General features: G+C 39.4%; 1 protein-coding gene across 8 annotated transcripts in view; it reads left to right on the top strand.

The window, feature by feature from the left end:
- Window positions 1–13,189, top strand: part of MYO6 (myosin VI) — a 344,822-nt gene that overhangs the window by 252,752 nt on the left and 78,881 nt on the right. For all 8 annotated transcript variants that reach the window (XM_040349981.1, XM_040349983.1, XM_040349984.1 and 5 more), the window contains 3 exons: window positions 6,292–6,422; window positions 6,591–6,668; window positions 11,793–11,922. In XM_040349981.1, the coding sequence (XP_040205915.1) occupies window positions 6,292–6,422; window positions 6,591–6,668; window positions 11,793–11,922 (339 nt within the window). The remainder of the gene's footprint in view (window positions 1–6,291; window positions 6,423–6,590; window positions 6,669–11,792; window positions 11,923–13,189) is intronic.

Genomic DNA, 13,189 nt, shown 5'->3' on the forward strand with positions numbered 1-13,189 from the left:
CTTGAGAACTCCTGACATATTTATGACTTTTTAGACAAAAGCAGCCTGAATCTTTTGTCAAAGGAGGTTGCTGAAATAGAGTAGCAGAGAGCGGCTCCTATTACAAAACATCTCTGAGAGTCTCTGCCTATGATGAGAGGGGGTGTGTGCCTTTCCTCCAATCAGCAATTTTAGCTATCTTGGCTGTATGCCCAGACATCACACTTTGTGTTAACCAGGAAGAGAAAATCTCCTAACAAAATCTAAACTTTCTAAACGGTATATAAATGTGAAAACAGCAGATATACATATGAAACCTATATAGGGAGATTTGGTTAATCTCTGTGTATTGTCTGAGACTGTTCACTTCACTGGGTGTATGGAGGGTTTACATCCACTTTAAGGTGGAGGGGGTGGGAGGGCAGCAGTTGGTGGGCTGCAAAAACGCGGCTTAGCCGCAAATCTAAAACATAGTCATACTGTGCAAAAATAGATCTGAATGTGCCCACAATAAAAAAAAAAAAGGGTGGAATTTATTAGCTGAGAAACTGTCATTTGCAAAAAAAAACATTAGAGGCAGTCTACCTACAGCTGTTTGTATAATATAAGCAATTTTGTGTTGTCTGTGTAGCATTACAATTACACAGGACCATACATTTAAGGTGTTCTTAAACCTACAACAGTAAAATCAGTCTGTATATGCAGTAAAGCAGGGATCCTCAAACTACGGCCCTCCAGTTGTTGCGGAACTACACATCCCATGAGGCATTGTAAAACTCTGACATTCACAGACGTGACTAGGCATGATGGGAATTGTAGTTCCACAACAGCTGGAGGGCCGTAGTTTGAGGATCCCTGCAGTAAAGCATGCTGTAATGTAAGGACTTGGCATGTAACCATGTAATTTTTAGTACCTGTATCTATTGACTTAAGGTTTGTGTAGATGGGGATGTTTCAAAAATTATTTAGAATTCGTTGTGAGTGCATTTGACCTGCAGTTGCCTCCTCCTGACCTGCATTTTCACCGCCTTCAAAATTGAATCAGCCTACTTCAAGCGCCTTTTGCCTTGCTGACTTCCTGTTGACTTGCATGAGGAAAACACTTTTTGGGCATGAGCTAATGCCTATTGATGCAGTCTGTTTCTCAACTCAATGTATTGCATTTTGGGCCTCATGCCCACGGATGTTTTTACAGCCACTTTTCTAAGCGCTTTGCAGCTTAAAAACGGTTCTCCATGTTGGCCTATGGCCTCATGCCCACCATGATGTTTTTGAGCTGTAAATGGCTGAGCCGTTTTTAAGCTGCAAAAAAAAAACGGGACTAGTGCGTTCTGAAGGTCCAGCATTAGAGCTGTAAAGACGTCAGACGCCAGCAAACGTGATTTAACGAGGCTTAACGCTGTGTTAAGCCTTGTTCAGCGTTTCTTTCTCTATTCAAAATCAATGGTTCCCTATGGGAGCCCATTTATTGGAATAGAGGTCGCACCAGAAGTCGGATAAAGATAATCCGACTTGCTGGGCGACTCATGTGTGGTGAATCTTGAAGGGGAACCCCGCGCAAATTAAAAAATATTTTGAGTGAAGTTCCCCCCAGGATGATACCAGACCCTTCGGTCTGGTATGGATTTTAAGGGGAACACCTACGCAGAAAAAACGGCGTTGGGGTTCCCCCAAAATCCATACCAGACCCTTATCCGAGCACTTCGCCCGGCATGGGGGTGGGGACGAGCGAGCGCTCCCCCTCCTGAGCCGTACCAGGCCACATGCCCTCAACATGGGGGGTGGGTGCTTTGGGGCAGGGGGGCACTGCGCTCTCCACCCCAAAGCACCTTGTCTTCATGTTGATGGAGACAAGGGCCTCTTCCCGACAACCCTGGCCGTTGGTTGTCAGAGTCTGCGGGCGGGGGGCTTATCGGAATCTGGGAGCCTCCTTTAATAAGGGGGCCCCCAGATCCCGGCCGTCCACTTTACGTGAATGAGTATGGGGTACATTGTACCCCTACCCATTCACCTGGAGGAAAAGTGTCAATAAAATAAACACACAACACAGGTTTTTAAAATAATTTATTAGCCAGCTCCGGGGGTCTTTTCCGCTCTCCGGGGGTCTTCTTCTGACTTCGGGGGTCTTCTCCGCTCTCCCCGGTTCTTCTCCCGCTCTCTGGTGCGGAGAAGACCCCCGAAGCGGAGAAGACCCCCAGAGAGCGGAGAAGACCTCCGGAGGTGGCTATTAAATTATTTTAAAAACATGTGTTGTGTGTTTATTTTATTGACACTTTTCCTCCCGGTGAATGGGTAGGGGTACGATGTGTTTTTAAGGTGTTCCCCTTAAAAACCATACCAGACCAAAGGGTCTGGTATCATCCTGGGGGTAACCTCAGGCTATTTTTTTTTTCATTTGTGCGGGGTTCCCCTTTAAGATTCTCCGCACACGAGTCGCCCCGCAAGTCAGATCATCTTGATCTGACTTCTGGTGCGACCTCTATTCAAATCAATGGGCTCCCATAGGGAACCATTGATTTTGAATAGAGAAAGAAAAACGCGTCTGAAAACTAGCGCGGCAAAACGTGCATTGAATTCGATGCAAAACATGGAATAAAAAGCGTTCAAAACACCACTTTTTTCCTGGCGTCTGTACTAGCTTTACAGCCTGTTTTTTAAAACGTCAATGGGCATGAGGCCTTATTGTATTTTGTGCTACGTTATATTATCTGTAGAGCAAGCATGTAAGATGTGCAAGTAAACTCAAAATTGCTTTCTTGTTCACATGCAGTCATTGCCTTTTTCATTCCCTAAAAATACACCGTACTTTCCCTTTTAAAAAGGCTCAGTAAAGTCAGTAACGTTGACCAGGACTCGGAAGCCTTGTAAGTAATGTGAAGACACGCAGAAATCCAGATTTGTTATTGAATTATTTATGTCTACACTCGCATCGCAAGTTCAGCTGCACTAAATATAAAATGTAACAACTTATATATACTATGGGAGGATAATATAGCATGAATGCGTGTGTAATATATATGTATAATATATAAACACACACACACCTTATACCCAGGATCACATTTATTCAAAAAAAAGCTTGTGTGTCTTGTTAATTAGAAAAAACATTACTTTGTATGATAAAGTATGAAAGTCAGATATAGATAAATGCGATATAATGATGCGTCCATGTTTAATTCACTGTTTGTTCTACTTTAATGAAAAAAAATACTTTTCCTAAGGAGAGCTTGTTGGACTTGCATCCTGTGTACATGGACAGTATGTCCTGGCTCAGTGTCATATTCGCTCTATAGGATTTGTTTCAGTTTAGTTAAGCTGTAGATGAGAGGATGACATCAAAAGAAATATTACTTGAGCCCCAGGCAATTTATTTGCACGCCGTTCACCTGCATTTAAATGAGAGCCTTGTAGAAAAGTAATTTCCGTTGATTTTCACAATTTTAAGCTTACCAGGAGTATTCGTTTAGTGTTCTGAGCATATTTACTCATTAGCCTCTGTGACTCGTTATTATAAAAGTCACATTTTGTGAGATTTAGCTTATGATTTTTCTTTCTGCTGTGATCAAGGAGACCATGCCTTATCCCTGGATATTGCTGGTCCCTTTTCAGTCTGATCTTTAATCAAGTTACAAAGGAAAACAAAATAGTTCTTAGACTTTTTATTAAATTAATTTGATTTCTTTTTTTAGCCTTGTGTTGTATTTTTTGGCATAGCCTTTATTTTTTTACTTTTAGAGAATGGGGAAATGTTAACAAAGGAACTCCACTCCCCCAACCCTTTTTCACTGAGTTATTCACTCGCAGAAAAAAAAAACATACGCGTGGCGTTATTCTGTAGGGATCTCGAATGTCATTGGGAGCAGGCTGTATCTTGCAAGTCCAAAAATAAGGAAGAGACAGTTGTCCCCCGATGATGCACCATGGTGCATTTGCAGTAGAGTATCTGGAGGCTTCTTGGCATGCATAATATTGGTATCCCAGGTGGCTGTGGGATACTGCTTTCACCATTCTCACCTAGTCTGGATTTTTTTTTACGCACGTGATTAGAGCCTAAGGCGTTAATTGGTTTAAACAAGGATGGGCTCGGGGCGCAGGGCACTTTTTTTTAACTTCATAAACTACCTATAACACAAATGTACACTATTTAGAGCTTATCATTGTTTGTGTGTTGGGTACTGGGGTATTGCATTACAGTAAGTCAAGGTTTGGGAGTGCAGTTCGGAAATCTTGACCTTGTCTGCATATTTTGGCTTGAGATGTAGCTAATCTTTGCAGGGGTTGCATCAAAAGATTTAATGTTGGTTACTGCTTGCCGGCACTGTTATAGAATCTGGAACTCTAAAGCCTCATACACACAATTTGGATTTTCATTGGACAAAGTGTAGGACTTTTGTCTGAAGGGCATTGACCAGGAACTTGTATTGCATACAAACGGCAAAGAAAGCCAACAAACATGAAACTACGTGTTTTTTCAGATCTTTAACGCCACCCTTTGGGCAACTTCTGCTAATGTTGTGTTATGGTGAGCATTGCTTTTGAGCATGCGAGTTTTGTCCAATGGACTGGTGTACACATGATCGGAAAATCCCACATTTGTCCGCGGAAAATCCGACAACAATTGTCCGGTGGAGCATACATACAGCCTGTCACCACACAATTCCCGTTGGATAATCCGATCGTGTGTACGAGGCTTATGGGAACTTTGTTTGGAACTTCATGATCTGCTAATAACCAGTTAAAGCTATTTAGAGCTCATAATTGTTTCTGCATGTTGGCTGTGAAGTTCAGAATTCATGACATTTCCTGCATACATTGTTTCGAAATGTAGCTATACAAATCACTTTATGGCTATTTGCATTTATAATTGGGGATTCCCAATAAAGTGGTCAATAAAGATATCCATTAAAGTTTGTTCCCACATTCATTCATCCATATAGTTCCCTAATTGGTTGATATGTGCTATGTGTGTATGCAAATCGCCAAAATGCACATTAATGGAATTTGATCCTCCTGTCCAGTCTGCAGCCCCAATAATCCAGGATCATCAGTCATTATAATCAAGATGGAGCACCATTTAGGCTCAAACCAAAAGAGAGAGCAGTAAACCAAGCTTCCTGAATACACTATTCTCCAGGTAGAATGATGCAGTCTGATGTGTTTGGAACATGATGTACAATACATCAGACTGGTCCATTGTACCTGTATGAATAAAATGTGTTTGTATGTAATTATTTTGGGATGCTTTTTTTTTTTTTTTTTTTGCATTTGTCCTGTAAGTAGGTGACTAAGATAATTAGAGGAAATCAAAGCACCTTTTCAGTGGAATTTTAAAAAATGGGTTAAAGTAATCCTGTTGCCTCATAAAAATAAATGTTATGGAAAATGCATCTTCTAGTGGTATCTGTTTTTGTGATATCGCTGGTTGAACATTCTTTTAGAATCTGCACTCTATGGTTTCTCCCTCCTTCTATGTCACTACAGGACACAGTAATGATATAGGGGCAGAAGGAACCACTGAGTTTAGCAGGGAACCTGTCATTTCAAAATACCCTGACGTGTGCAGTATAGTTTATACTGATGAATTTTTGGTCAGTGGTATCTCATAAATACAGGTGAGATTTAGTCAGTAGTCCGGCATTCGCAAAGTGGGTCCTAAAAAGAGACAGTAGGTCTTAAAACGAGACAGTAGAGCGTATACTCCATTTTACAAAAAGTACTGTTGCCTACTAGGTGCATTTACAAAGGAGTCCTACCAAGATACAGAAACTCATGGCAAGGTCAAATACATCCTTTTGCCACATGTTTTCCCCGAGGTGGCAGCAGAATAGACCAAAGGGCACAGATATAAATACACTATTATGATTGGTCATGATCATCCACCAAGAGTAAAGTGGTCCGATCTGCTTAAAACTGTCACAAGGAATGGTTCGCTTCTTAGAATGTGTGTAGATAATACTTATTTATCTAAAGACAAATCAAAAGCATAGAGCGCCATGCTCAGGACTCAAGACTAATGCTTCCTAGGATATAGAAGACTATTACAGGGGTTATAAGCAAAGTAGAAAAAATACATTGCACTTTAAAACTGGAACTACATTGCTTTAAATACTGCATCATTTTCTGTACAATTTCTTAGTTTAAACTAGTTTGACTTGCAATAGTGCCTTCAGGATTTAGAAAATGATGATAATATTGTAGTTGACAATACAAATGCCAGAATGCTAATTAACTATGAACACATTGTGGGATATTTTAATACTCTAACCTGTATTAGTCTTGGGACTCATCTAGTGAATTTTCTTTCCCCTCCAGGAATGGTATCTGTCCTAGATCTCATGCAGGGAGGCTTCCCATCTCGAGCTTCATTCCATGAACTTTATAACATGTACAAAAAGTATATGCCTGCCAAGTTATCTCGTCTGGACCCCAGACTTTTCTGCAAGGTATCTCTTCTACTAAACAGTAATTTTAATTGTACCAAAAATCCTTTTCATGCTGTGCAAAATCATCTAGTTAAACTGCTCATGTTTTAATAATTTATTGTGCGCTTTGAAGCCTATTTTAAGGGGGTATGAATTCAAGCCTATTAATGTGTTTCTTTTATGTTACAGGCTCTGTTCAAAGCCTTGGGCTTAAATGAAAATGATTACAAATTTGGGTTAACTAAGGTGTTTTTCAGGCCTGGCAAGGTAAGTGTCTTCTCTTTTTTCAATATTAAATGTGACGAGTCCAGGAATTCGAAATAATAAGATGATTTATGCAGCTTGTGACTTTAACCTTTTCTTTTATGTGCAAATATTTCTCCTTTTAACCTTGAATTTCAGAATAGGCTTGTGAATGAATATAATTATTAGTTGGTCTGAAGGTGCATTGATATTGTATGCTCTACAGCTGTCATTTTGTATCTTTACGTAAAAAGCAACTAACACAGGATATAGTGATGCATTATTCACAAATTGCTTAACTTGATCCAGAAGGACTGTGTTAAATCAGAGAAGTGTATAGACATAAGCTAAACAATAAAAGCATTTCTTATTGGTCACTCATTTTAGATTGCTCATTAAAGGGGTTGTAAAGGTACATTTTTTTTCCTAAATAGCTTGCTTTACCTTAGTGCAGTCCTCCTTTACTTACCTCGTCCTTCGATTTTGCTTTTAAATGTCCTTATTTCTTCTGAGAAATGCTCACTTCCTGTTCTTCTGTCTGTAACTCCACACAGTAATGCAAGGCTTTCTCCCTGGTGTGGAGTGTCGTGCTCGCCCCCAATCTTGGATTACAGGAGAGTCAGGATGCCCACTGACACACTACTCCTTTGTCTGTCTGCAACATAGAAATCATCCTTACTCTCCTGCAGTCCAAGGGAGGGAGCGAGCACAACACTCCACACCAGGGAGAAAGCCTTGCATTAGTGTGTGTAGTTACAGACAGAAGAACAGGAAGTGAGGATTTCTCAGAAGAAATATGGACATTTAAAAGCAAAATGGAAGGATGAGGTAAGTGAAGGAGGACTGCACTAAGGTAAAGGAAGCTGTAGGAAAAAAAATGTACCTTTACAACCCCTTTAAGACCCCCAGAGTCCTCTTATGACCTAGGAGATCTTGGCAAGCACACTGATGACATCAATCATAGTTTCTCAACATCATTATGTGTAATGGGCCTTCTTCAATTACACTGATTCCCTCTTTGCCCTGAAATCACATTATTAAGCTGTAGAGAAGGTCTTGTTGCCCCAACCTTAAAAAACTTTGAGACCAGTGTGGTCCATGCTGCCATTTTACTACTGTTAATGCAGGTTTTGTTCTTTATTCCTCTTTGTATATTCTTTGATCTTATTCTTGTAATCTTTTTTGTTCTCTAAATACTTTAGAAAATATATGTATTATTTAAAAAAAAATCTGAATATTCCAGCCTTTAGGGAATCTTGTTTGTTGGTCTGATTCAGAGTAGTCGAGACAGGCACTAGTGCACTTTAACAGCAGTCCTTTTGATGCTTGTGTGTGCATTTACTGTTAATAGCAAGTCTGCAGCATTTGTCAGATGAACAGAGTCAAGAATGTTATCAGGTATATAATTTTGTCTGGGATCAGTTTATTGAAGCAGTCCAGACAACAATGATGAACAGTGACTTGAAGCATTAGAAATGTTACAAATCTTCTGCAATCAACACTTCTGAGTGTTAAGATTATCTGTTACATTTGTGCTTTTTGTTTATACCACATGTGCCACTCAGGTGCCAAATAAAGTCTTACTATTATCGCATGCCTTCTGAAACGAATGGGTGCTAAAAATACTACTCTACAGGTCATACCATTTTTTTTTTCTGGTTGGTAAATATACTTAATCATCTGTTGCAAAGTCCATGGCTAGGCCGTAAGCTGCAGATAGGTCCGCTGCTATAGGTGTAGCAGCCCCACTTGCCTCCCTGCTGAGTCAGAGCTAAAGCGAGGCAATTAGTAAAACCAATGCTTCCAGCTGATTGCTTAGTTCTAGCTTTGACTCGATTGAGAGGCACATCAAATCAATGCCCAGCCACACACTTTGCAACAGGTGCTTGAATTTTTTTTACCATTATTAACCAACTACCATAATATAAAAACACAGTATAAGAATAAAACAGTTCAGTCTCTGTAGTATTAAAATACACAAAACAGCGCTAAAAAATCAATAATGATAGACTCGTGGTAAAAAACACTGAATAAAGAAAGTCTTAGATGTAGTCAAGGTGATGTAAACAATCCAAAGTGCTGAATGGTGTCTCAGTAGTGGTACTCCTAGCGTGCACCTTCCACCAGGGAAAACAACGATTTCAATCTACCACGTGATGCACTTTCCCCAAGGGGGTTAAACTCACCAGAAAACTGAAAAAATCAGAGCCTTAAGTAAGCGAACACATTAGCCACTTTGTCACGGACCATCACCAGCAGGTGGGGATAGCAGGCACAGGAGGTCCACACAATGTCATAAAAACAAGGAACAGCAATATAATGTAATCCTGTTTATTAATCAAAAATAGCCCATACACTGAAAGCCCCCTTAAACCTATCTACGTACATCAAATTACAATAAAATAAGCATAAATGTGACAACAGAGGGCGCGATCACCAGATCCAGACATCCATGGAGAGCAGGGGAATCCTTGCAGACACCATAGCAGCTTCCTAGTTTGGAGAGCGGGTGAAACGCACACGTCACTTCCGGGTTAACGGGGATGTCGTGGGTCACGCTCTGACGCGGCGTTTAGTCGAACGACTTCAACAGAGAGCATTGTCCCATGGCATCACCGCAGGCAATAAATCTGATTGCCTCTCTGTGTTAACCTATCAGTGTGCATGGCAACAAGTGACAGGGGCTAATCACTACCATCTGTGTGGACGCTGAAGGGTCAATGCAATAAAACAGAGGCAAACAAGATATGTATGAAAACACACACACACAATTAAACAGCCTAATATATCGCTAACATTAATACATCACATAGGAATAATGGTTTTAAAATCCATGCTCTGACAACCACAATATAATACGCTTAAAAATACTCAAGTGGGACATGTGCACTGAGAACAATATGGAGAAAATAGATATGATTAGTCAGAGCAGCAAAGTGGTGCAGTGGCTAGCACTCTCTCACCCAGCAGCAAAAGGGTTGCTGGTTCGAATCATAACCACAACACCATCCGCCTGGAGTTTGCATGCTCTCCCTGTGACTTTATTAATATAAACAGATGGGAGAAAAAAGTAGTAGTGATAATAACTCTAAAGCCCTTATCATATCCAAGCGTGTAGTGTTGAGATATATGACAGGACACAACACCCAATATGTTGGAGAATCAATATTAGGGATAAAAAAAAAGTATATTAATACATTTTTACTGAAATTCTATATATATGCATAGATACAATATTAAGAATGCATAAAGAACTAGAAAAGAAATCCAATACTTCCAAAAACCAACAAGGAGAAAAACACATATATTAAAATATGTTCAAAAACTCATAAAAAGTAGGAGGAACAACTGAGATGGAGGAGATTCAGCTTCAAAATAAAATATAATAAAATATTGTAGGAAAACATATATCTAAAATATATACATAAAAAATATATTTAAAAGTAGGTATATGTAAAACTAGTGAGGAGAAGTAAATTAATAATCACTAATAAAACAGTTAATGTCTAGATCTACGTTTTAACCCTTCAGGTAAAGAGTATCAACTAAAAATATCCACTGAGTTTCCCATTTAGAGAGTTCTCTTACTAGGTTTGATCCCCTCCAAAGGGGTTTTAAATGATCAATACCCCAAAAAGTTAATCCTGACGGGTCCTGGTTGTGGTGGATTTTAAAGTGCAACGACACATTGTGGTCCTTGAAACCAATTTTTATATTGGCTATGTGTTCGGCAATGCGTATCCTCAGCAGTCTCTTAGTACGGCCAATGTAAATCAGTCCACATGGGCATTTTAGAGCATATACCACAAATGACGTGTTGCATGTGATACATTCTTTAATTCTGAATTATTTGTTATTCGCAGTGTATGTGAATTTATCAAGTGCTCTTAAAGGTTTTCTAACTTCCCTACATACTCGACATTTCCTACAGGCATAAAAGCCGTTTTTGTCCCAAAAGGAAGGGGGTCGGCGTGGGGGGGTCAATGACTTGCTTGACAATCTTATCTGCAAAACTGGGTGCTCGTCTGTAAATAAAACCAGGTTTACTGGGTAATACAGACTTGAGTACCCTATCCATAAGTAGGACATGCCACTGGTTACTGAAAATCTTCTCAGCCTCCTTGTATTGTGAGTTGAAACCAGAAATGAAGCTCCATTCCTGATTGTTAGAGCTAGGGGGCGCATAAATTCACTTAGGAGGTCTTCTCTTGGAATGATAGCAATATTATCAATAATGCGGTCAAGGGCCTCTTCCCCATAGCCTTTCTCCACAAACTTTTTCTTGATCACTATAGCCTGTGTGTGGTAATCGTCCTTATCTGTGCAATTCCTTCTTATCCTTGTTATCCTGCTCTCCATGGATGTCTGGATCTGGTGATAGCGCCCTCTGGGGTCACTTTTATGCTCATTTTATTGTAATTTGATGTACGTAGATAGGGGGCTTTCAGTGTACGGGCTACTTTTGATTAATAAACAGGATTACACTATATTGTTCCTTGTTTTTATGACCTTGTGTGGAGCTCCTGTGCCTGCTGTCCCTGCCTGCTGGTGATGGTCCGTGACAAAGTGGCTAATGTGTTCGCTTACTTAAGGCTCTGATTTTTTCAGTTTTCTGGTGAGTTTAACCCCCTTGGGGAAAGTGCATCACGTGGTAGATTGAAATCGTTGTTTTCCCTGGTGGAAGGTGCACGCTAGGATTACCACTACCGAGACACCATTCAGCACTTTGGATTGTTTACATCACCTTGACTACATCTAAGACTGTCTTTATTCAGTGGTTTATACCACGAGTCTATCATTATTGATTTTTTTAGCGCTGTTTTGTGTATTTTAATACTACAGAGACTGAACTGTTTTATTCTTATACTGTGTTTTTATTTTCCTTTTAATTTTTTAATGGTTGTATATTGAAAAATATTTTACTATTCTTGTCTCTGTTGGTGCTGCTTAGGGATCTGTAGGTTTGATTTGGCGCTGAGTGGGTGTTCTGCAGGCCTTCATTTACACCCCTCTATACATAACTACCATAATATATTTATTGCAAATATGACGTGGTTGAGCATATCATCTTTAATTATGGTTAATATTTTTTAGCTGAACTTGATGTGTTTTCTTTGCACTGATATTATCCTGCACTTTATGTTCTAGTTTGCTGAGTTTGATCAGATTATGAAGTCTGATCCAGATCATTTAGCCGAACTGGTAAAACGTGTCAATCATTGGCTTGTCTGTAGTCGCTGGAAGAAGGTCCAGTGGTGTGCACTTTCAGTCATAAAATGTAAGTGGGTTATGGTTTGTTGAAACATAAAATGTGCATGCATAAAATTATTTTATTTTGTAGACTTTTATTATGATCCTTTAAAAATTGGTTTATATTCTTACCCTGAATGAATTGTATTTTAAGTCCTGAACTGACTTTTTTTTTTTTGCATATCAATACATAATAACAGTATGTGTGTGTACTATAAATTCACATACGAATACTTTCGCTATTGGTGAGGTTTTAAAGTGTAATGCCCTGTACACATGAGTGGAATTTCCGCCAGCAAAAGTCTGATGTGAGCTTTTCATCGGAAATTCCGACCGTGTGTATGCTCCATCAGACTTTCGCTGTCTGATTTTCCATCAGGAAAAGTTTAAAGGTTTTTTGAAAATCCGTTCGTCTGTATTTCGACGGGAAAAAAAACATGCATGCTCGGAAATAATTTGATGCATGCTCAGAAGCATTGAACTTCTTTTTCTCGCCTCATCGTAGTGTTGTACGTCACCGCATTCTTAACGCTTGAAAGTTCAGACTGTGTGTATGCAAGCCAAGCTTGAGCGGAATTCCGTTGGAAAAACCATCCAACTGTTTTCCGACGGAAATTTCGCTTGTGTGTACAGGGCATTACGCTATACAAAATTTTAAAAACGTTTGCCTTTAGTTCCTACTTTAATAACTTTGTTATAGTACATAATGCCTGTATATGCCAGAATATGTCAGATTGTGTATGACTAGACCACTTATCCTGTGTCATCATTATAACTTATATCTTATAAAGTTTGTAAACACGTTGAAGGATTCTAAGCTTTTGAAAAAAGACTTTCTCATAAACAACACATTTGACATTGTGCGCTGTGCAAAAAATCTCCTCAAGGTAATAAATGCAGATCATTTTAAAGCTAAGTGCAGCGACTAAACATCTGCAATGTTTTCTGCATTCGGAAGATGAGCAGCTCAAGGTGAGCAGCTCTTCTGCTGTAGAAAATCAAAGCCCTTGAACACCTTGTTTGTTTATAATGGTACAGGAGGTATTCAAAGAGGGCCACTCATAGCTATAATTCCCAGTTCTCACCTTGTACTTGTCTGACATTTTAAGACTAAAGCATCATGTACAGTTCATTCTGTTCTACTCTTTACAGTTTTCGAAATGCAATTTCTTAAACCAGAAGAAAAACAAACTGTGCTTTTATTTGTTCCATTTTCATTATTATTCCTGTAGTTATATCATGCAGTTAGATTAGGCCTGGGCAGTACCCATAGTGACATCTTGAGACATTGTTAA

The sequence above is a fragment of the Rana temporaria genome, chromosome 4 (assembly GCF_905171775.1).
Source record: "Rana temporaria chromosome 4, aRanTem1.1, whole genome shotgun sequence".
Taxonomy (NCBI): Eukaryota; Metazoa; Chordata; class Amphibia; order Anura; family Ranidae; genus Rana; species Rana temporaria.